This window comes from Leptidea sinapis, chromosome 21, assembly GCF_905404315.1.
Source record: "Leptidea sinapis chromosome 21, ilLepSina1.1, whole genome shotgun sequence".
In the NCBI taxonomy this organism is placed as follows: domain Eukaryota; kingdom Metazoa; phylum Arthropoda; class Insecta; order Lepidoptera; family Pieridae; genus Leptidea; species Leptidea sinapis.
In genome coordinates this window covers 13141701-13167775 of record NC_066285.1, presented here as the reverse complement: position 1 = coordinate 13167775, position 26075 = coordinate 13141701, and the positions used below count along the sequence as shown (strand labels likewise).

The 26075-nt window shown below is 36.9% G+C and overlaps 1 protein-coding gene across 2 annotated transcripts; it reads left to right on the top strand.

The window, feature by feature from the left end:
* Window positions 1-1931: 1931 nt before the first annotated feature.
* Window positions 1932-25286, top strand: LOC126970557 (Bardet-Biedl syndrome 7 protein homolog). Of its 2 annotated transcripts, XM_050816528.1 has the most exons (15): window positions 1932-2036; window positions 2115-2238; window positions 2351-2465; window positions 2550-2679; window positions 3255-3448; window positions 4355-4535; window positions 12749-12927; window positions 13751-13868; window positions 15195-15335; window positions 15460-15686; window positions 15770-15928; window positions 17646-17755; window positions 19353-19455; window positions 20246-20364; window positions 23964-25286. In XM_050816528.1, exons 1-15 carry the CDS (start codon window positions 1932-1934, stop codon window positions 24098-24100), a joined length of 2142 nt encoding a protein of 713 aa, XP_050672485.1. In that variant the 3' UTR covers window positions 24101-25286. The 2 variants fall into 2 exon arrangements, with proteins under 2 accessions (XP_050672485.1, XP_050672486.1); XM_050816529.1 differs by lacking the exon at window positions 20246-20364.
* Window positions 25287-26075: the final 789 nt, after the last annotated feature.

Here is a 26075-nt window from a genome sequence, read left to right as displayed (position 1 = left end):
TGTCTTTTTTACACATTTGTCTAAAAAAATACAAAACTTATATTAATCCATTAAAGATCTTGTAAGAATTATGAAACAAAACAATATTCATTATTAAAGAGATTTATGGAGGAATGGTTCCAATTAAGATTGCCATAAGTACTAATAGCTGATTAGTTAAGAATGCACAATTTAACTTCAGTAATTCTCTCCAGTGCTTGCCAATTATAATAAAATAGGTGATTATATAGCATCAATCCTTATCGACAATAGATGGATAACATAAAAATAATATAATGTAATACTTACTTGTGCTGATCCAGTAAATAGGCAAAATTTATATTTGTGATTGTATTAACACTAAGTAACACAAAGTGTCCTCTAACAAGGCTAGCAGCATCAATTTCCCTCATAACATCTCCCATGGTCTGACAGGTGTCAGAGGAAAATACTTGAATATCCATTGTCAATGTCCAAGGCATCTTCTCATCTTTACATTTTCTTGAAAGCAACACAATTTGTTTAAGTTTATTGTTTAATTTTTTGTGTTCATAGAGAATAATTACACTCACTTGACATGTGTTCTAATTTTGGAAGCATCTTGGCAGCAAAATAGAATGACTTCTCCCACTCCTCCAATTAAAAGTGAATCCAAAACATAATTCAGCAGAGGTATACCTGCTACAGGAAGGAGTCCCTAAAAGTTGAAATTCGATTCAAACTGAATATTGTTTCAAGTATATAACATTGTTTCAATTGTATTTGCTTATTTTTAAAAGATAAAAAGTAAAGCATACCATAGGTCTGTCATTGCATATGGGAGTGAAATTGCTATTAAATAAATCCATTATAACGACAGCTTGGACTATATTTTCCTTGTCAGCTTCCATTGTAATTATAACAAAAACAGCGGAATACAATAATAGATAATTGGACAGGTTACTAGAATAAGTTTAAATGGTACTTATGAATAAAATTTGATAGAGGTATAATTATTATTGTCATTACTCATTAGTAGTATAAACTTAAATTTGAGGTTAACAAATACCAAGTTTCAAATTTTCAATTATAGCAGCTGGCTGCAAGCAGCAGGGTGCAAATTGCAACTGATCGAGGTTCCCGGCGAGCAACTGCATTTGTCAATTGTCAGTTGTCACACGACTGTCAATGTCAGTTAATAATTTGTAATCTAATTAGAGTATTGGCAACGAGGCTTTATTAATATAAATTGGCAACAAAAAAAAAATAATTTAAGGAGGTAATTTAAGACGAGTTTGGTAGGCTAAAGCTGAAAGTATCATTTTTTTTTACTTCACAGCAGTACGAAAAGGGCAAAGAGATTATAAATATTATTAATGTAAATATTAATAATATTCTTTAATTTTTATTTCATAAGAGGATGGACAAACGAGCATAGGATTACCAATATATTAATAAATGATCACCATCACCTCCACAGTTATCTTAAATTACGTTGCGCTTTTTTTGAAGATGCCCATGTCAAATTGACCTGGAATCCCCGCAAAAGAAAGAGAATATATTTTGTAAATGTTTTTTTTAATAGGAAATTAATTCAATGCGCTGCGCGTTGATTGTATTGCGAGAAGATGGGTTGGTATAGTTCGATAGAAAAAACGAATAATTCGCGACTTTCATTAAAACTGACAAAGCATCGATCGTCTTTTCTGTGAAATAAGTATCGAATTTCTGTTTATATCTTGGTAACCAAGATACTATTGATCGACATGAACAAGGAGTTATGTTTTAACGTGGCATAGACGTATAGCTTAGTATCGCTACTATATTTGGATTAAATAAGTTATATTGTATCTTTATTTAGTTATATAGACAATTATTATATTGAGAATAATGGAAAGTGTCGTCATGGACTAGTAGTAGTAGTAGCTTTGTAGAGTAGGTACCCAATCTAAGAGTGAGTTCGCTCTATAAATATGATGGAATATGACTTATCTCGTATCGATTATACACTTTGTGGTATAACATATCCAGATACATTAAAAATATTACCTAGTACAGGAGAAAAACGGCAACAAAAAGTAATAATTGTGGAGTTTGTACCGATTTATTGATAGTATTTGTAAAGTAGATAGTAAGAGTATATTTTCGAATTCCAGTTTGCAATTGGAGATAAAAACGGCATATTGCAATGTTTGAGCATAAGGGATGAGGAACCGTGTATTCATTTTAAAACACTGCCGGGTAAACCAATAACTTGTGTCCATTTGGCCTTATCTTCAGGTAAACAGTTTCAATTATTTTGATATTGATTAGTAAGAACCGGTGAGAGGTACGTTAAGGTTGAATGCGACCACTAACATGAATGTAGAAAAAATTATGTTTCTTTTTATAGGAATGAACACTGACAAAATATTTGCCGCTTCTGGGAATGAAGTAAAAGGTTACACGAGAAAAGGAAAGTTGTTCTGTGCCATTGAAACCTCAGTGTCAGAAACTATAACATCCATGTAAATACAATTATGTAACACTTGCAATGGCGTTATTAGCGATACTATTAAAATTATTATAATAAATAGAATGTTCTTTGACAGGTGTGTTATTGGAAATGATATAATAATATGTAGCGGTCGCAGTATATCATACTACAAAGACTTACGTGAAATGAATAGTTACATGTGTGAAGACCGGGTCCTGGATGTAGCTGCTTTTACAGCTCCTAATGTAAGTTAGTATTCTACAGATACAGGCCCTTAGGTGTAGATATTTAAAATTTGTATCAAAATATCATAATGAATAACAATGTTAACCGGCAACGTTCCTGTGATTGCTCTAGCGTTGCAAGAAAAAGTTGTGGGCGGCGGGATCCGTATGGTCACCTGATGTTAAGTGATCACCTTATGCTCATGAGTCATGTATCACCTAGTGCTCGCCCCTCGTACATAAAACAGTAGGTATTTATAGATTACCTTTACTTGTTTCATAAAACAAGTCACGAGACGAGAAGACTTTCACGTCATGATGGTAAGTGTTACGCCCTGCCTATGATAATGAAGTTCCGCTCAGCAATATTAGTTGAGCCCAAAATTATGAGCGGCATCGAAATTAGCTCTCGTCTCTACCTCTAATTGTTGTTAAGTAAATTAATAAAACTCACTGTATGTTGATATTAAAATAAATAACAAATCAAGTTTGGACCAATTTCGAGTTACTACTAGCGTCACAAACAGAACGTACCTACTACCTAAGATTTAGGAGTCACTTTAACATTTGAGAATATATTTGTTATTTATTTGCAGAGCACACGTGTACGATTGCTATTGCTTATTGCAAACAAAGGCGCAATAGTTGTTGAGAGCGGTCATCTCGTTACTCGTATGTTTGTTCGCTCCGGTCCCTCCCGTCTGGCAGTACCACTCACATCACGGTCGACTGAAATATGTGCGTATTACGGAGCCGCTGATGGTTCGATAGGATTCCTAACATATAATGAGTGAGTACATACATTGATTTCTAACTTACAACGACATATGGATAAAAAGTGGGCAGTTGCGATACTGACACGCGAACCTAGAGTAAGGTACTCATGTGCCTAGAGTTCTGTACTGATATGCCTACTATATTATACCTACTTATTTTCATCACCAATAGAGTGAGAAATGCTTCAAGCGGGCCCACATTGTAGCTCTTGATGAGGCATAGAATCGAGCACATTATTATGGACTCATCTGTGATCTGTGATCCGAACGCTGAGCTGCTTGTATTTCCGTTGCTTGGCGTTACATGGAGACGTTCTTTCTTTGTGTGTCTTCTACTGCATTTATAACGGGGGATTCCACATTACACATGCAATAGTTGCTTAAGATTTATCATCGTCACCATCTTGATCTTGACTTTATTCACCGTACCTTTTACCTAGCTATGGAATGAACTTCCTTACGCCTTTTTTCCAGGACGAAACGGTAATCGATTCCTCAGGCGTTACAAGAATGTGTGGCGAATCCCTCGTTTTGGTTGGTTAATTTTTTTATTTTAATCCAGTAGCGAGGAAATTACTTTAAAATAACAAATTGTTTATAGATATTTGAAAGAAGGACATCTCGAGTCAATTTATTAATAATATGTATAAGATGGCGCCAAAACTGGCGATGATCGGTATCAATACATATGGAGTATTCTTCATTCCGACGGTTGGCGGTTGGTCTAATCGAGTTTTTAATTGTTACGATTATTTGTATTTGACATACATAATTTTTAAGTGATATTAGGACAATCGATCAAAATATAGGACAGCCTGATGGTTACAAAACTCTGCCGCCCATTCTCTCTTCCAGCACCCAAGGTTTCCGGCCACTACCGTCCCTACCCGCTGTCACATAACATTACAAATATTTTTCAGACCGGATCTAAAGAGTCAATGCCTCGTGGATGGACACGAGCTAGGTCCAGTGACGTGCCTGGGTTGGTTCACCAATCATCTCGGATCACATCTGAGTGTAGGACGGCACGACGGGTCCATTCAACTATATCTTATCAACGTCGACAACGTCGATGATGTTCCGAGGCTTAAATTCACCTATGTATGTAAAAAACCAATATTACATTTTTACAGTTTCCAAAAAAATATATGGGTAAGCATGATATCTTCCCCGTCTTTTATTCCGCAATCGTTTGCGTAAGAAGTTAAAACATATTAAACATATTAAAGAAGTTAAAAATGGATTAATTTTTCTTCGTAATTTTACACGCGCAATCAAGTTTGCTCTCAGCTGAGCACTAAACACAACATGGCCAGCGCGTACGGGTACGCGCTACGCTCGACCGACGTCACCGCTGACCGTCCGCGTCAGTGTGTCGAAGCCCTAAATCCAGCCTAATACAACATGATGTTGATATTTATTTCTTATGATTATCTTAAGTGGCTAGCACAGCAATCTTTTTAGCTATTTAGGATAGTTGTTATGGCATATTTTCTACGTGCTGATTGAACGCTATCACTGCCTCTTCGGAATTGGTAAAAGTGAAACCTCTCATCAAATCTTTGATTTTGGGGAAAATACAGAAATCACAGGGTGCTAGGTCGGGGCTATGTGCAGGATGGGTGATGGGTTGTACTTTTTCGGAAGCTAAAAATGACTTAGTTTTGTCATCGTTTTGTCGAAGAAGCGTTGTCATGATGTGTATGAGAACGCGGCTTTTTGTTCGTTTTTAGCACCCTGGGTAAACAAATGGTAGAATACCACTCGGCATTAACACTCTTTTGATCTTCAAGTGGAATTGTGAAGATGGGACCCGTAGCTGAGAAAAAAAATGTGATCATTTTTTGTACCAACGTTTTGAATAATTTTTTTCAAACACCCATTTGCAAGATTGCTATTTTTTTCGGCTTCAAATAATAAATCCACGTTTTGTCTCCTGTGAAAATTTCATAAACACCATTAGAATGTCCGTGGTCGTACTTCATTAGCATCTGTGAGCACCATTCCATGCGAGCCCGCTCTACTCCAATGCCGGTCATGAGGGATCCTACGACAACAAAGTTTCCAAACATTCAAAGACATATTTTATTTCACATCATCATCACACAAATTAATTTACAAACTTTTATTAAACACCTTAAAGTAAAACGTAACAATATCGCTTAAAGTAAAATAATATTTGTGAACATAATTATATAATCAACAATACAATCAAGAATGATGCGAAAATGGACACCGCTCAGCGTATGCTGTAGCAAATGCTACAGCGCTGGTTTTCAGCGTAGCCAATTACGAGACAAACTCGTTGCGTATGTAGAACTTTGATGTGTGATAAAAACAATTAGCAAATGATTTCCCGCCAATTGTTTTTTTATTACCTACTACGAAGGTTGCAACGTTTTAAAAAATATAACATTCGAAATTCAAATAGTTCCGATTAGGTAGAAGTGCAAAACTTTTACCCCCTTATTCATAATGGTCCGCTAACTTAAAACAGCCGCTAAGGAGTGTTTTTTCTCAATCTGACTTAGGTCAATAGAAGAAGACAGAGTGAGAATTAGCAATGCTTTAAGTTAGCAGACTATTATGAATAAGGGGGTTAGTGTGCCCCATGTATAATATTATAAATGTGTATGTGACTTTATTATGCTTCACACTTATCTATACAACCAATCATCAAAATTTGCGCACACGTTATTAGAGGTAGGAGGAAAATGTGTTTGTAGTGTGTGTACTTTACATTAATTTATTCCAAAAGTTTAAAATTCCCGAGGGAGAGATATGAATTTGATAACCGACGAAGTCGCAGGCAAAAGCTGGTAGGTACCTACGGATAATCATTTAATATACAGAGTCAAAGAAATAAATTTATTATCAGTTCTAGAAAATTTGCTAATGTGCCTATTTACAGTCAATATGTTGAATATCTTAAATTTCTCTGACTTGACTGAATTACTTGAGGTAGGTAAGTATGAACGTCGCGAATAGCTGTCCATTCATAGTATCACGTTATGGTATGTTATCATTATATTGTTATTTGAAATCAAGAATAAAGCCCACAAATTTTATATTACGTGAGTAGGTCCTATTTAGTTTTCTTTTGCTATGTTACATTAGGTTATTGACACTAAACCACTACAAAATGTGAAACAGTGCATTTCTTGTTTTGTTTTCCGAAGTGTCTAGACGTCCGATTACCGGATAAATAACAATAAATTAATCGTCCGGTAAAACTTTTTAAAATTTTGCTCAGTCGGAAAGTGTTTTTTTTTTTATTTTATGATTCCTTTTTTATGTATTAAAAATCTTATCATAACACAATTGTCTGATTTTTTAATTACCTATTCAAATGTATGATCTGTGTTTTATTTACGTGTTTACCCGTTTAGAGGTTGTATTTTTTTTCGTTATTTTCTTGAAAATTGTGTATTGTAATAAGATTTGTAGCACTATAAACGTGGACCTAAGCTCTATCACTATGATTTATAAAAATTGGTTAGGTTACGTTATATTAGAACAGTTAAAACAACGCACCAGCCGAGCGTAGCGGCCGGCGAATGCCAGAAACGAATTCTAGGCGTTTCCCTTTCTTTCCTCCCCATAAAAATGTCCAACCCTTAAAAATGTCATAATTTGTGGTTAGGTTATAATGCTTTATTCTCTGGAACGGTGCATTACCTCGTAATTAGAGTGGTAGCATTATAATCGTGGATTAAAGATCTATCAATTAAAATATTTGTTACTTCATAATTCGTGCTACGGGATACTAAGTTTTAACCCAAATTTCATTCAATGATGTCTTTTTTCTCTCTAATCCGATAATCGGACGACTAATTAAATTCATTCGTCCAGTTGCCGGACAAATAGCAACAGCCTTTGTTTTCACTTTGAGTATGAGTGAAATGTTATCCGCGCACATTACTACCTATTTTGAATGATATTATAGTATTAAAAAGGCTATTTTATGTTTTTATCTTTTTCTATCAAACATTAGGCAGATCTTGTCTAGTAAATAAGGAAAAGGAGTTAAAAACGAGTTATTTGAATTGATTGATTGCTTTTAGACCTGTTTACTCGCCTAATTACTTAACTATATTTAAATTTTAACTTCAGGTAGGCAGAAGTATTTCAAGAACATATTTAGGTATACAACTACACATCCTTTCTTGTTATTTACTTCTGGTAGTCTACATGTTGCTCGGTTATAAGTATATAGCCCCTTCACTTTGTATGGTCGACGTCCATGCTTCATGCGCGTATAAAATTAAAAAATGAAGTATAAAACTATAGTCATACACTTTTATTTAATTATTTTAATAGGTGTTTTAAGTGCCTTAAAAATGTTCGCATAATTATTTGGAGGATTGAATAATAAATCTACTCTTAACTCATTAGTTCATACAGTAAGCAGAACAGTGACAGTAGGTATATAACTTTAAATTAACAAAAAAAAAACTATATCTAAATTGTTATTAATACCAATTATTAAATTGTTTATCGCACGGTTGAGGATCGTGCACTGTGATAAATTATAAAAAAGTGAAAATAATAAGTGTAACAGGTAATGTGGAAAAAATAAAGACGGTACTTGTAAATTTGTTATTAACTGTGAATATAACTGTACTGTTCTCTTCGTTCATTCCGCGTCTACGTCATAAGTTACGATACTGTGTTTACCGCTAATTAGCTATGAACTGCTTGGGATGTAAGAAAGCTGTCAGCCAGTCTGACTTACTTAAATGTGTTGCATGTAAAGCGTGCTATCACTACCAATGCATTGATTACTCGTCATCATATTCTAAGTCAAATATTAGAGAAATGAACTAGAAATGATGATGCTCCCGTAGGATCGCGACATAGGCTGAACAATGTTCCAGTGGCTTCGGCTCTATCACTGCCTGCTTCCCAACCCTCTCATGGCAAAATTTCAAGCAATGACTCACTTGATAACTCTTTTTCTAAATCAATTAATTCGAATAATGGGTGTGAACCACTCAATATTGATTCAAGAGCTACAATCAACATGAGACAATTTAGTGAGCTTATTGATTTAAAGTTAGATAGTATCAGATCTACACTCTCCCTTGAAATTCAGGAAAAAGTGAAATCTGAAGTGAAAGCTGTTGTGGAAACAATTAAACAAGAGTTTACTGAAACTACAGACTTTATATCTAAAGAACAAAAAGACACAAGAACAAATCTTGATCAGGCTATTAAGAGAATTACTGAACTCGAAGCACAGAAAGCCAAGGTACAATCTGATATGGCTAAGTTGGAGTATCGTCTTCGTCAATCCGAAAAAGCTTCAAGGAGCTGTAACTTAGAGGTTCAATGTATTCCAGAGCGCCGGAATGAGAACTTAGCCATGTTGTTTAAGAAGCTTTGTGAACAAATAAAAATGCCCATATCGGACAGTGATATACGCTCGTGTCGTCGAATTGCCAAACTTAACCCCTCATCTGACAGGCCTCGAAATGTACTTGTAACACTTCCATCTGAACGTCACCGTGATGCAATTATACCAGGTGTCAAGAGATACAACAGGGGTAATCCGATGGATCACCTAAATTCCGTTCACATCGGAGTTAGTGGAGATAAAATACCTATTTTCGTGGGTGAACACCTTTCAAAGCAATGTAAGGACTTGCATGCAGCCGCGCGACATCTGGCTAAGGATAAGGGATGTAAGTACGTATGGGTTAAATTCGGCCGAGTATATATAAGAAAAGACGACATCTCACCCGCTATTTACATTAAAGATATCATGAGTCTTGAGAAGCTAATTTTGTGATATATATTACTTATTGTTTTGTATAAATATTTAGTTTTAAGGTTATACGTTTATTACGTTATTTGAATTTTTTAATATCAGTTTTTTTTATGAAAATATTTTATCAGAATGTTAACCGATTAAGAAGTAAATTAACGGAATTGTACAAAAATATCCTAATTGAGAATTATGATATTATCTGTTTATGCGAAACAAACCTAGATAGCTCTTTCTCTAATAATGAATTTGTGGATGACAGGTATACCGTATTTCGTAGAGACCGCGAATCTACTTGTTTGTCAAAGCAATCCGGTGGGGGTGTTCTGTTAGCACTTAAGAAAAATCTATTTGCAATTAGACATCCCGAACTTGAAAGCTCATTAGAGGATATATGGGTAACAGTACGAGAGAACCGAGGACCTCGTGGATTTAACTTAAATATATACCTTGTATACTTACCTCCCGATCTGAATGTCACTCAATGTCGCACTTTTTATGATAATTGTTGTAATACGCTTTTAAATCTAAACAATTCTAAAACTATTATTCCCGGTGATTTTAATGTGCCTGGTATTACATGGTCGTGCGATAACATTTCCATTCCTCGTCTGTGCCCTAGTAAAGCCTACGATACCAAATCTTCGCTACTTATTGATCTACTGGAGGTGGGTGGCCTGTCGCAATATAATTAAGTTCGCAATTCAAATAATCGTACTCTTGACCTTTTTATGACAGATCTGACAGACGTATCTTTATCTGAGAGTTCCCCATTATGTGTGCCCGACCGACACCACCCAGCCATTGAGATCGATGTGTCTATTGAATCCAATATTAAAAATATACAAAACAAATCTATTATGGTGCCTAACTTTCGTAAATGTGACACAAAAAGTTGTATACTACAACTTTATAATAACACATGGGACAGTATTTTAAGCCATAGTGATGTCAACTTGAGTGTTAAATATTTTTATGAAATACTTAACGACACAATAAAAAAAACACAAAATATAAGCGAATAGGTCGATTGAACTATCCTATTTGGTTTTCAGAATCTTTGAAAGCCTGTATAGAAGAGAAAAATCGTATCCATAAAAAATATAAAAAAAACAATAATCCGAGGGACTTCGACGAGTTTCGGTTATTACGCTCTAGGTCCAAGGCTCTGATTAAGGCTTGTTATAACTCATTCCTTTTAAGTGTGGAAGAGTCGCTTAATAATTCAACCAAACTATTCTTTTCTTATATTAAAAGTAAAAGACTTGGACCGTCAATCCCCGAGACCATTAAGTTTGGTGACAAAATTGCAACTGGTGGTGAAGCCGCAGCCGAACTCTTCTCCGAGTATTTTTCATCAGTTTTTGAACCAGATAGGTACATGAACGATTCTTTATCAAGTCAGCCTACTATTAATTATCCTCTATTTTCAGTGCACATATCTAAAGAGGATATTTTAAGGAAACTCAATGCATTGCATCCTAACAAAGGAGCTGGGCCAGATGGCATTCCTCCCTACTTTATTAAGCATTGCTCAGAGGCTCTGATAGACTCTCTTTACTTGATTTTTAACAAATCTATACAAACTGGTGTTTTTCCTCATGCTTGGAAAGAAGCACACATCATACCAATACACAAATCGGGTGACCCTAGCGACTGTACTAATTATAGGCCTATAAGCATCTTATCCAGTTTTGCCAAAATATTAGAGTCCTTAGTTTACGACCACCTATACCACCACTTTATCCCGCATATCACTCAGAAGCAACACGGTTTCTTAAAAGGAAGGTCAACCGCCAGTAACTTGATGGAGTATACAGACTTTATTTGTAGAGCTTTCAACGATCATGGTCAAGTTGACTCTATCTATACTGACTTCCAAAAGGCTTTTGATAGAGTAAATCATAGAATATTGGCCTGTAAATTGGAGACTATGGGTCTGCATGGTTGCCTCTTACGTTGGATAAAATCTTATATATCCAATCGTAGTCAATTAGTAGCTCTAAAGGGATTCTACTCACGACGAGTCTCTATAATTTCAGGCGTTCCTCAGGGATCCCATCTCGGCCCATTGATGTTTATTATATATATTAATGATCTGATCCCTAGGCTAAGAAATGTTTCCCTGATTTATGCGGATGACCTTAAAATTTTTAGTCGAATTAAAACTGTTAGTAACTGTATTGATCTACAATTGGATCTTGATACTCTACTCGATTGGTGTAGTGCTAATAGTATGAGTTTGAGTATAAAAAAATGCTCCATTATATCTTTCACTCGTATTAAAAACCCAATTTTGTTTGACTATAAAATTGATAATATACCACTTGAGCGGAAGTTTGTTTTACGGGATCTAGGTATTGCTTTTGACTCGAAACTAACTTTTTAATATCACTATGAAGAAATAGCCAAGAAATGTAATAAGCTATCTAGCTTCATATGCAGAGCTACTAAAGAATTCAAGTCACCACATAGTTTACTGTTACTCTATAAGTCGCTAATCCTGAGCCAAATCGAGTACGCCTCCATTGTCTGGTCACCTCAATATAATACATATACTGATATGCTTGAGTCTATTCAAAGACGTCTTCTTCGCGTATTGACGATTAGGTTTGGTCTAAAAAGGGAGCTGACTACATATGAGGAAAGGCTATCTCACTTCAAGTTACTGAGCTTCGAGAGTCGTCGCAAATTGCATGGCCTAACGACTTTATACAAAATACTGGATGGCACAATTTCTACTTCCCTCTTGTCGAATATTCATCTCAGAGTTCCCAATCGGTCTTCAAGACATGAACAGCCTTTTATCATTCCGTTCTGCAATAATAACGTATCCTTTCATAACCCTATCTGTAGAATTTGTCGTCAATACAATGCACTACTACTCGAAATCAGTGAAGTACCTGACATCCACAGTTCATCTGTTTGTAAATGGAAATCTAGTTTATATAAATTCCTTAATTAGTTTAAATTTTTAAAAAAGCATCTTAATATAACTACCATAATTATTCACTTCTATTTGTCCAAATATATATTCTCTCTATCTTTTTCTTTTATAATACTACATTACCTAAAGTTAGTTTTAAAATCGCTATTACTGTTGTATTTGCATAGTTATTAATTTATGCTAAACATGCTGAGTACACACCCTCGTGGAGTTGCAGCCTATCTTGTATTTAGCTGATAGTTTATTTTTTTTATTATGTATTTTTGTAATTCTGTTGTGTGTACCTATTAAATAAATAAATAAATTAGCTCTTGAGGTCTTTTTTAAAGATATATTTGCACTTTCTAAGTTTCAAGTAAATTGAAACGTTTGAGTATTAAAAAGTGGCAAATAAATTTCCTGCAAGTGGTGGTTAATGGTAAAATGTATAATTCATAATAATTGTATTTTTTTAACGCTATGAATAAATGAGTTGTGATTAAGTTTAGATAAAAGCTACACGTGTTAAATAAAGAGACTAATAATAACTGAAGATCCTGGTTTGGCTAAAGGACGAGACTAAGTTATAGCTACACATATGTTCTGTACAACCATTTACAGTTTTGCGGAGAACCAGTCACGTCTGTGAATGGAGGATGCATTGGTGGCGAAGAATACGAGTTACTAGTGGCTACATTCTCTGGTAGAATCTTCGGACTCAGATCTCGTAACTTATTGGAGTCTGCTGGAGTTAATAGCATTCCTGCAGATGCCCTTGTATCGCGACGTGCCAAACTTGAGTAAGTGACCATAAATTATAAAAAGACCATATCGATTTAAATGTATTATGTTTACAATATAAATAATAGAACAATACCTACTGCCAGTTGTATTTGCAAAGTATGGTTTGAAAAAACTGGGGGAGCTGCAACAGAGTGGATAACGAAAACATATAAAAACATCATAAAATGTTTCTAAGATAAATCAAAACCAACAAAAAAATATTTAGATGATTTCGATCTGTATGCAATTCAAAATAGAACACATTTTATGTACACTATTAACATAGGGGTTCAGACGACAGGAAACCTTTCAAAAAAAGTGTTGAAAGATGACATTAACTTTAAGGATAAGATGCCATTAAGAAACATAATTCAAGAAATAGGTAGAAGTAGATAGATAGTGCCTGATGGAAAGTAAACAAACCAGCCGCCCATGGCACAACCCTTCTTAGTCTGTGAGATCACCCATACCAGAGGTCAACACATGCGTTACCGATCTATGAGAAGGGAGTATGCGTTAAGCTTAAAACATAACGTAACCCTAAGATTACAGATAGGTACATAAAGATGACTCCACAAAGTGGCTGTGCCTGGCCAAAAGTTTCTAGTGAAAAGCCAGACATCAACGTGATTCGAGGGGGTCAAAATCACCTACTGTTTTAACACACTTTAATCTTTACTTTCATACAGGACTTAGAAGTAAAACATATTTGTTGTCATTTAGCAATGAACATGTTATAGGAAATAATGGACTTAATATCTTCGCTCAGTTATTAAATACTATTTTACTAGATACCTACTGATCAGCCTTTATTTGTATTGTTTTGGATTGTTCTAAAAGGCACGAGGTGGCTCGCTTGGAGAAACAAACAGCGAACGAGAGAGATAAATATCAGAAGAGCACGCGTTCCTTACAGAGCGGGGTGTCTGTACCACCGCTGTTGGATGTAGAATACGAGGTACAGCCCGGCCTCTCATGTTATAACCATTTTATTACTTGTCTTTATCTATTATATATATATATATATATATATAGCTATTCTAGCTGAGAGGTGTAGCCTTATCCTATAAAGCTTATTATTCCTCATGAATGAATTATTATTCAAATCCCACTATTAGATCCAGACACAAGCATTTTCAAAACAAACAAATATAAAACTCTCCAAATTTAAATGTTAGTAACGATTGGTATAATTATCGTCGTCAGGTAATCACGTGCGTTTCCCAGAGCACAGATACGATCCTCCATAAGGCACCATCCTGCTTTACTTCATTAGCTTCTTTCACTCTCACAACTATTTCGTTCAAGCTCTTTTTCTTTGGTACTCTTGACCTTCTAAAAGGATCCTTTTAAGTAAGTTCTGATCTGGTCATCGAATCCATTCACTTTCGCAATATACGGTCAATGTCTGCCATCCGTCACTCGTGTCCTATGATATCCATTTCTGTGCATGATCCAACTATCCAAACTCACTTTCCTATAAGCGCTATAACGTTTCCTTTAATCCGTATCGCTCTATACTTACGTACTCTGTTTCTCTATCTGTCTTTAAAAATAGGGTATCTGATTTATTTCGAGATTACTGTTAGAATAACAGGATAATGATCCGAATGGCCATACAGACAAGATGCTGGTAGAGAATAACGCCTTCGCAGTCCGTTCACAACAAAAAATTACATTAAATCTGGAGGCTTGCAGCGGTCAGTTGGCTCTCCGGATGAGATTGTTAGCAACTTGTTCCTATCAACACAGTATTTTAAGTGTCTGCCTCTCTATTGATCTTATGCGGGAGCATCAATGTGTGTGTGTGTGTGTGTATGAAATTCCAGGCCCTCCTGCGATAAATCTAAATGCAAGAGTATCCAGGAAGGTGGTAAACATCTCTTCTGTTATTTTGTGAATCGAGTGTGTTAGAGTTTACTCTTATAATCTCTGCATAAGTCTGTAATTTTTTATTGTGTTGTTTTTATTTAGCACTTCTCTGTCTTGTATCTCTCATATTTAGCCGGAAAGGGTATATTACATAGGGTACAAGTAGCAGGAGTATTTCTGTTGACATTGGGGCAGTCTTTTGTCTTATAAGACATAATTAAGTAAGCATGAGTACAGCTCGCTTCAGCTTCATTGATTTATTTAATTTCTTTAAAATCGTCCCAGGCCGATTGTTAACTTGAAATGCAAAGTACCGCTTTGCATTCGAAAAGGCTGTAAATTTCAACATCTACAATATTTATAAAGTAAACTTAGTGAACTGACGTTATTGATGAGATTTTGCACAAATCAGTTAACAGGTACAACAAAGAAGGGGTGGCTAGAAGCAAGATTTATTTCGGCTGTGCCATTGGATATGTTATTTATATATTGCAGCAATCAAATGGAAGTGCACACAGATAACGTTGCAGTTTTAAACATATGTCCTCCACAGGTAGGTTCTAGCTATTAATATTTGTATAGCTACCTGAAAAGAAATAGTTTTCGTCTTATTAAGTTACAGCAAAAATAATAATACCTGAAGCTTGGTGTTAATAACGAGGCTCACTTTGTTTTAGGATGAGCACTCTTCAGATCTATTAGCCACTGTGAGATGCCAGTCCGGGACGAAGCGTCTCTGGATACGACTACGACCTCTTCATGAGGCCGTAGTAACTGGCAGTACCAAAGTACTTGTGTACCTGCTGCCAGCAGGAGCTCCTAGAGTAGCACGAAAACTAACCTTTCAGTTTCCTGTTCTACCATATTATACCCAACATGAAGGCGGTAAATTGGACGAAAAAAGGTCTTTAAAAAAATATTTAATCATATCACAATACATCAAACTCAGCTCTCAGTTTTCATTAACATAAAAATATACTGTTTTAGATCTTGGTGCGAACTCAAAGTAACAGGAAAGTTTTCAGTAGCTGAAGTAACATCATGGCTCAGTGAGGCACTTACAGGAAACCTCCCTAGACCGTCAAATAACGTTTATGTGGCGAGGTCTCACACCTTATTACGCACCGTCATCATTTGCCGATATCAGTAAGAGATACAAATACGTTCATGAAGCCTCCCGATGAAACTCTAGATGGGACTCTTTCACATCATCATATCGTCAAAGAAGACCTGAAACTTGGTGCTTACGGCCGAAATACACGACCCCAAATAGTTAAAGAGAGTGGCCTGATCCAAATACTTGCTGTCCTCAAACGCGGGTGAAACGTACAGAAATATCTTTTTCACAGATAAAAAAAAGACAGAATATACATTCATAGCTCCAAAGAAGGTTTACAAGTGGTTGCAATAATACAACGTCATCAGTCATGTTTTGGTGGCTTAAGACTCTAAGAGATTTGCTAAATTTCCTATAGAAAGAGTGCGTAAATACATAGATTATATATATGTAATAGGAGGACAAACGAGCGTACGGGTCACCTGTTGTTAAGTGATCACCGCCGCCCACAATCTTGCAACACCAGAGGAATCACAGGAGCGTTGCCGGCCTTTAAGGAAGGTGTACGCGCTTTTTTTGAAGGTACCCATGTCGTATCGTCCCGGAAACACCACACAAGGAAGTTCATTCCACAGCTTTGTAGTACTGGCCATTTCTATAAACAAAAACATCTCTAATTGAATATCATACATACCATTTTAAATTCAATATGAGAATATCATTCTTTATTGGGAGAGGAGGACAAATGAGCATAGGGGTCACCAGATGTTGAGTAATCACCACCGCCCTCATTCTTCTGCAATACCAGAGGAATTACAGGAGTGATGCCGTTTTTTTGATAAGCGTACGCGCTTTTGACACTTTGGACATCGGTAATGTTCTATAGTCCTGAAATCACTGCGCAAAGAAGCTCATTCCATAGATTGACCTCGTGGAAGAAAATTCCTTGAAAACCGGACTGTGAAGGAATGCCACACATCCAGATGATGAGGATGATATTCAAGTTTATGGCGTGTCGTATGAAATTTGCGGTCAGAATCAGGTCAAACAGTTCTTTGGAATACTCTCCGTAAAAATGAGATAGAAAAATACACAATTTAGCGACGTTTCTACGGAACGCCAAGTGTAGATGAGATTGAGCCGTTCACAGTGCAGTTGTATCCTCGACAATTGGATCAGCTCTGCGTTGAATGTGGTCAAATGGTTCCAACGGATACTGGGATTCACCAGAGTGGAGATAAGTAGAATACACCAAGAATACACCATTTGCGGCCAGACTTACGCTCATGTGTGGACTTTAAGAATTGCCTTGCTCTTGTTTCCTCGAAGCCAATTTCGCTTTGCCTTCCAGGTGACCGCGGAATTGGCAATTGGTCAAGAGACCTAGTATTCTAATACTAGGCGCGGCATTAAGTGTTCTGAACAAGGTTCATTTTTCCGCGACCTTTTCAAGAGACGTATCAATAGAAGAACAAGTTTCTCCCGGCATTGGTCGACGATTTCCCGAGAGAAACCTGCATACGGCTTCTCCAGTAATGTTCATGCGCAGCAGTGCATATTGTAGGCGTACAATATAATATTAATATACAGAAAAAAGTGTTGGACATAGCACACAGCCTGGCCACACTAACCCATGCGAAACATTGTGCTACTTCACGCCAGTTTTCTGTGAGCGTCGTCATGGTACGGCAGCATGACTCTCCCATATCGAAAAACTTTTAGACACTTCATACAGCACCCTCGGGCCTCCCCTATTCTACCTATATTATTCTAAAAATTTTTTAATGTACAATGTTTTAATTTCAGGCGTAGTCTGGCAACATTTAAAACGGATGATATTTCAGCAATAGCAGTTTTCAAAGACTTAATAACAAGTTGCACAACTAGAAAAGGATTCTCCGTTGACATATCAACTGGTTTGTATATAGGATACGATGGATAAGGATCGAATATTCTGTAACAAATTCGCAAATAAAAGTTGGCACATGCAGATAGCACCATCCTTCAATCTAAAGAAACATAACCATAAATAGTTCTTTTTTTTATTCACTTATCTATAAATATATTTTAAACAGATAAAAATTTCAGGTAGGTGTATATCACAGAACAGTCTTAAGAGATGTGTTTTACCTGTTCTGTGGTATTTATATATTATAACAAGTGTATTTTCAGCTCAGGTGGGCCAAAATTTTATATAATAGATTTTAAATGCCAAGAGTAACAGAGTTTTAAGTGGGTTCCCGCACATTAACCATTGTTTTTATACCTCAAATTTATCAAATTCGTAAGAATTTCCCAATAAATAATTAGGTGTAGATTACGTTATCTTATACTTCTTTATCGAAATCAACATAAAAAATACGATTATAATATATTTCTCCAAGGCGTAAACAGAAAAGAGGAGTGGTGGAGTCCCGGGGAGTCTGGGAGGGCCCAGCCCAGGGGTGTCGTAGGAGGTTACTTAAGGCTTTTCGAAGTGAGTCACGCTGCCGTCTTATGACGTCAGCACGAACGAGCCGGACTCGTCCGGAATAAGTTCCACACTCACACAGAAAATCGGTGTGAAATAGCGGCCTAGTGCCGTTATATTTCGCATAGGTTGGTAAGAGTCGGGGACCGGAGCACATACTGGCCCTCCACGACCAATGTGATCTATCGTGCTTATGCATACAGAGAGGCTGTGGGTTTCATTTGCAATCACATGATATGCAATCTCAGAGACCTATGATTGAGAGGTGTTTGATCTGAAGTGCCCTGGTTATATCAGTGTCCTGGTTAGAGTGCGTTAGTTTTCCCTACTTAGCCCTAGTGCCTCATGCCTTTTTGTTGAAAACTTGGATTAGGGTTTTGGAATGGGTTAAACCCGGAGTGTTGCTCCAGCGATTATATCACTCTTGTGAAGATGATGTATCAACGGCTGATTTAATAAGACTCCTTAGAACATCACAGAAAGTTTCAGGGCTAAATTGAGTGCTTTTAGCAATAATTCTTGCAAGTTCATCAGCGCATTCATTGCCTTCGTCCCTGCGATTCATCCCTGCATGTCCTGGAACCCTTCGAAATGTAACTCTATTTATTTCACCCATAGAATTCAGAATAGTCCGGCAGTTGTCTACAAGTAAAATACTGTTCTGTTTAAGTCTATAGCGGACAGTTAATACACTTTAAACATACCGAGTTAGATATATGTTTTTGCTGACCTTGTGACTTGTGTTTGTGACATGACGTTCACGCCAGTTGAAAACTTTCACGAAAAAGAGATGAGATCTCCTAAAAGAAACCATTATAAAAATATTTCTTAAAATATTTTGATGGTCTAATTACGATCTTTGGGCGACCTTTAGTATTTGTTTAAATGTATTATGTTGACTAACTTATTAAATATAATTTGAAACATACTGACTCATTAGGTACCCATTTTACATGAGGAGAACCCTATACTTACTCGTATATATTGCCTATGTTCGTTTGTATCTTTTTAATTTCATCATTTGTTTCTATTCATGATTTCAGATATTCCGAAGGATTGCTGCTTGTCGTCTTTAATGAATATAAAAGAAACCATTAAATCGGAATATAAAATAAAACAAGAAAATTGTTTACGACAAGCAATAAGGTGAATATTACTTGTAGGTACTTATTTTACAAATAGCTGATACAAGACAGTACCTTAACAAAACAAAATGAGGCCACGAATGCTAAAGAATGCCTCTGAGTTTGACAGAATTTTAAGACGCTCTTGTCTGAGTTGGTGCCGCGATATGTTTACAAAATAATATTTAAACGTGACTCGAATGTTGGGTTTGATCGTGATGTTGGGTACATCGAATCACGCCAGTATTGCAGGCCTTTGATACCCAATCCATGGCGAATCGAGCACTAGATCCTTGACAATTATACTTATAATAATACTAGGGTGCACCCACGGAACAGAAAAAACTAGTGGAAGTGGCATGTGGGCGTTACCCTGTCGCCACTATTGTGTACAAACACGGAACAGATTTTTTTCTGTTCTGTGGGTGCATCAGACCAGAGAGAACCTGCCAGATTATTGCCTCAATCTTTGGATGGACAAATTATGCGAAAATTTTATAAGAGATTAATATATTATATGGTACCTACGAGATATTTTAAGGAAGGGAATGACCCGCCACGTCACGAGAACTCAACCAAATAACAAAAAAGGATGGTACCAAAAATTTCCTTTCCTCTCCTTTCTAAAAAAGCCTGACCTCGCATATTATCAGTTCTTATCATTTACTTTAATTTTACTTAGACTTAGGTACCTAGTAGACCTAGTATAGTTTTAGTCACCAAATTTTTTAGTTTAGACCGTCAGTAAGGTTTGAGTTTATAGGTAGTTAGGTACTGTTTTCTGAAATTAATCAAATATTCCTTTATTTTAGTAAACTTAATTTAAGCACAACCGTTAGCGATAGTGAAAAACCTCGGCTTTGTGCAGAATACTTACGGATTTGGGCTTCAATGGACCAATCAAGCGAATCATGTTATGATGAAATTTCAAGTAAGAATTACAACTTGTTAATTACTTATGTTGACATTTGCTTAAAAAAAGGAGCTGTATAATATAAACCTATTATGATGTAAGTGAGCTAAGTTGCTTATTAAATACGAGGCTGCGGGTTGCAGCCCGAGCAGAAGGTGAGGGTGTAACAGCCCAGTGTCTAGTTAGCAAGTTGCTCATGAGTTTCATACGCACTTTTTCAACACACTTGCGAGGCCTAAAACAAACATGTTTCATACATTTTTAAACTATCTTGAGCAGCTAAGTAGGTACTTATCTCTAGATTTTGCAAGTTTCGTTACATTTCGCCGTTTTGTCTTCTTGTCATTAGACGGTGGCAGCAATGTATCCGTAAGTTAAACTAAGGGTAGATAGGTTATTGAAAATGGCCGTTAATGTTTCGAATTGTTCATCTTCTGTACTAAAACTTGACATTTTTACCTCACAGCAACAAACGCGATAATAGTCCGGTCATGTAGACCAAAAAATGAGAGTGAAGGTGTATAAATTCCCAACAAGCTGAAAATCATAAAATTATGCAAAACATAATTACTTATACATAGTTTTTTTTAAGTTCCCATCACTCCCGTGTATGGATAAAATTACTTAAGGTCAAAGTAAAACGGTAAGTTTTATCATAAAAGTACTCCAAATAAAAATGGTAGATATAAAATTATGTATAAAAATATATAAATAGTGTACTTAGTGCGTTTTAAGACTTAAAATTTCAATACATCTTTATTATCACAGTGTCTGTTAAAAACTCCTGTACTTTAGTAAATATGGATATGCAGTTAAATGTGGAGGCACCACAAAAATTAAATTAAAAGCCTTTACTTGAAGTTTCCTCTTTGTAATATTAGTTTGGATGTGCATAAGTTCTTGTGTACTAAGCTATATAAGTTACTATAGGTTTTTAACTATCCTACAGGAACTCTTTAATTTTACGGCATGAAAATATGAAAGATGTTGACCGGCAATATGAGGTATCAACAAGCGCACTTTTATTAAATTATGGGCATTAGTTGTTGTGTATCAAGCTATATAAGTTACTGTATCCTACAGGAATGCATTATTTTCTGGGATGAAAAGTATCTAAGATTGACCAGGGTTGTAAGTTATTGTTGTTGTTATTCATGGAAAATTACAGTTAAATCGATCCAACAGTTTCAGAGATTAGCCCGTACACACAGATAGAGAAACAAAGCATTTGAAAAAAATCGGGACTTTTTCTATTCCCCTTCTTACATCCCTCGGTTTTAGGTTGAGTTGACCTAGTTGACTAGATTTTGAGCATTTTTTTTCTTTGAACAAAAATTCGATCTGTACAGTTATATTATAAGTATAGTTATAGATAATGTAGTCAAAAGCCATCGGAAATGTGAAATCAAAAACGAAACATAAAACGTATTTATAATTTAAAAATAATATGTAGTAGTAAAATGATAAGGATAAATATTGTTTTTTGTGCAAACAGCTTTTATAATTGCAAATTTTTAGAAGGACCGCCACGCATCCAGATGGTGGGGATGATATCCTAACTCGTGGCGTGTCGCGTGAAACAGCTCTTCAGAACACTCTCCATGATTTATGCGGTAGAGTACACACAATGAAGCGATGTCTCTACGCAACGCCAAGTGATCCAGCCGTTCACAGAGCACTGGGTCCCCGACAATTCGAGCTACTCTGCGTTGCACGCGGTGAAATGGATCGAGCTGATACTGGGGTGCGCCAGACCAGAGGTGACAGCAATACTCCGTATGTAGCCGGACCTGCGCTTTGTACAGCGCTAGAATGTGGGCCGGCTTGATGTATTGCCGTGCTCTATTTATGACGCCCATACCAACCAATGGGCGTCATAAATAGAGCACGGCAATACATTTTGCCACCAATTTGGCTTTGCTCTCCAGATGGCCGCGGAATTGGCAATCGTTCAAGATATCGAGACCCAGAATGCCGATACTAGGCGAGGCTGTAAGGGAAGTGTTGTCGAAGAGCGGTGATACGACAAATGGGGTTTTTTTAGTGGTAAACGCGCATACTTGAGTTTTCTGGGGGTTACATTGGACAAGGTTCAATTTACCCCATTCCGCGACCTCCTCGAGAGAGGACTCGATAGAAGACACAAGTTTCACCCGGCACTGGTCGAAGATTTCCCTAGAGAGACCTGCTTGGCCCGTGTAGACGGCATCGCCCGTGCTGTCATCTGCATAGCAATGTATGTTGGAGGTGTCCAATCCGAGGTCAATGAAATGTTATCATTGATATGCAGAAGAAACAGTGTGGGAGATAGCACACAGCCTTGGGGCACCCCAGCGTTCACGGGCTTGGGATTCGAGCAATAACCGTCGATAACGACCTGTATGCTGCGCCCAGTGAGGAAGCTAGTGGTCCACTTGCATAAGCTCTCGGGAAGCCAAAATGATGGAAGTTTTGCGAGAAGCGCCTAGTGCCATACACGATCAAAGGCCTAACTACCAGGTCTTCCTCCTTGCTTTCGCTAGCCGCCGCCCATCTTTGTGTTAGGTATACCAGAAGTTCACCTGCCGACCGACCATGGCGAAAGTCGTACTGTCGGTCGTTGATCAACTGGTGACCCTCTAGGTGTACCAAGAGCTGGCGGTTAATTATGCTCTCCATGATTTTGGAGAGCAGAGAGGTAATAGCTATAGGCCTGTAGTTTGCCGGATCCGAACTGTCGCCTTTTTTTTGGATCGGATGGACAAGGGCTGACTTCCATGAGTCAGGGACTACGCCTTTTGTATATGAGTGCCGGAACAAACGTGTTAGCACCGGCATCAACTCAGGGGCACACGTCCTAAGCACGATTGGAGAAATGCCATCCGGCCCGCTCGACTTCCTGATATCCAACGAAAACACAGCTCGCCGAACAGTTTTCTGTCGTAGTTGCACTTTAGTCCGATAGTACTAAGTTTTGACGTTTAAATATTGAAGTTGTAGAGTGATGAGTGGGTGCTGAATAACAGTTTTTTTATTGAATAATGGAACAAAATTAAAATAAAACTTTAACTCTCGAGATATATATTTATGTAGGTTCTTAATAAGGTAGGCAATACATATTGCCAGGGGCGTACGCCTCTCCGAACTGTCAATAATAGCTATCGAAAAAAGTTGTGGGTAGAATTTAAACGTTAGAATAAAAAAGATATAAAGAGACGAGAGAGCTCTGGTTCAAACCATAAGAGTACATTTCACACAGAGCTTCTTGATTTGTTGGTGTTGTTGGAATTCAGTAGGTACTATGTAAACGGCTTGCATACTGTTGTGTAAAAATATAATATAATATAAAGCACAAAGACAGTGATGGAAATATAATTCCTCAGCAACCACATTTTGTACAGAACCACATAATATATCGTTGGAATATTCTTGACGAGAAAATCATAAAATCGTTGAGTTTGGTTTTCTTGGTGGTCGGGATCTAAAGCTTCATTGAAAATGAGGTTTGTTCACACACACAATATTCAAATATTCTCTTTTAACATATAACTTGAAAGAAAATATGAATCAAAACCATAGGAAACGCCCCGGTACCAATTGAAATAAATGTTTTATACACACAATAATTTTTTTTACAGGTATACTGGAGAGATGGTACAAAGACTGGTGTAAGCTAACACTGCATGGAAGAAATCATAGCACGATTGCAAATTTACAGGAAGCACTGAAAACATTTAAAATATATGAAATTGAAGAAATTTTTACATTTAAATAATAATTAATCAATAGGATTTCATCCTCTATACCAGCGGCACACCGTCTATGTGATCATGAATATAATCTTTCATCAATGTATTCTTTCTGGCCACTTCAGCTGAACAAAGGCAAAATATGCATTTGAACACAGTAAAAGTAACACGTGATGATCTGCCGTAGACACTTAGAAAAATTGGCGCAATTAAAACAAAATTTTCCATGGTTAGCTGTTATTTACAAAAAAACAGTATCAATATCAAGTCTCACAAAGCACGTCTTCCAGTCCGCCTCAGACACCTCTTCTATAACCTACTCGAACGCTGACGGACTGTCCGGCGACAGTGCTTAGAAAACTGTATCCCTTTGAGCAGATTTGTTATTGCACCCTCCCAGGAGTTTGACCGGTATGCTGTCATATCGTTTTGAGGTCTGAGTGGGCCGGTGCGTTATTTTGGTGAAGCCCAACGAACCTTATGTACAGTCGCTTGTTGCTCAATGCGATGGTACCATTCAACTATTTTGTAGCATACCATTCGGCATTTTATAGTGGTATTGAAGCCAATTACTTACTTATTTACATTATTAAAATACTACCAATCAAATCTTACCCGCGCGATCGAGATCGAGATCGCTTCAATTTGGTAGGCGTTGGTTCGTTTTGAAACACCCAGACTGTCGTTTGGCACTTCGTTTATAGATCGTATAAATAAATATAAGAATCTACACCTCTGACGATGTGATAAGAACGCCGAGACATGCCAGCTTCAAATTTATTATTAGTGTCGTGGCACCATTCAACACGGGTATGCTTCGGAGCATCGTTCAGGTTTTGCGGTACTCAGCGGGAAACTATCCTCCTCACATGAAGATACTTGTCTAAAATATCTGAACCCTTCCCGATCCAATCTAAAGTTCCTATGTACTGGATCTCTTGGTATGTAATTCGCTTAATTTCTTGAATTAATTTTTTTACTGCGATCTCGTTTTCTTTCGTAACAGCAATTGTTGGCGATGGTTCCATCTGGCATAACAATCATAGATAATACGAAAATAAAAAAATTGTATTTAAAATTAGAATTTTTATATGAACCCGCCCCTGAATATGCGAGGCGTCCATTACCGCCCATGCGTAATACCACGCGCGCTCGAGATACTTTTTTGTATTTTGTATTATAGTTACTGCTACCAATAAATGATTACATCCAGTGTACAATTGTTTTAAATCTCTTCGCCCTATCACCAACAAGTAATCAAAATGTAACCACGATAATGGCGTTTAAAGTCAATTATATAAGAAAGTATTCGCTTTAATTTTCGGTATATTTCGGTTCAGCTGAACGCTAACGATGTGTACCTACAGATAACCAGCCCCGCGCAAACGGCTGTAGGCGGCACGCTTAGCAGCATTATGATATTTCGATAGAGTTTATTAGGCCAGCGGATAATGCATTTAACGATTACCCCTAGGCCGATGTCATTCGGGAGAGGTAATAAATTACTTGAATTTAATGGAGAACTATAAAGACTATATAACTCCTTCAAAAATATAGCGCGATTCGGTTTTGTGTAAAATAAAGGGTAACGTACTATTCGGCGGGCCGCCAGCCCCTGGTTGCGGAGAGGAGAAAATGTAATTTGCAAGTCAATCGGATATACCTACACCTAGATCGAAGTTGTGTAATTTACTTAATAAATATAATTAGTGAACTATCATTCCTTAAACTTTGCAAAAATCCATTATAACCGAAATACAGGAAGGCCACTTAGGGATAAATAAAATGAAAAATCTGTCGCGTAACTACATGTACTTGCCAAATCTCGATCAAGACATAGAAGATACCTGCCAGGCTTGTGGTGCATGCAAAGTAGTAGTAGTAGGTGATGCTACACCGCGGCCGCAACTGCACGCGTGGTACATGAGTAAATTAAACGGTACAGAGAGTAAGCTTCATACAACGCGAAATGGTTCCATTACATCTGCTCCGGGGCATGTG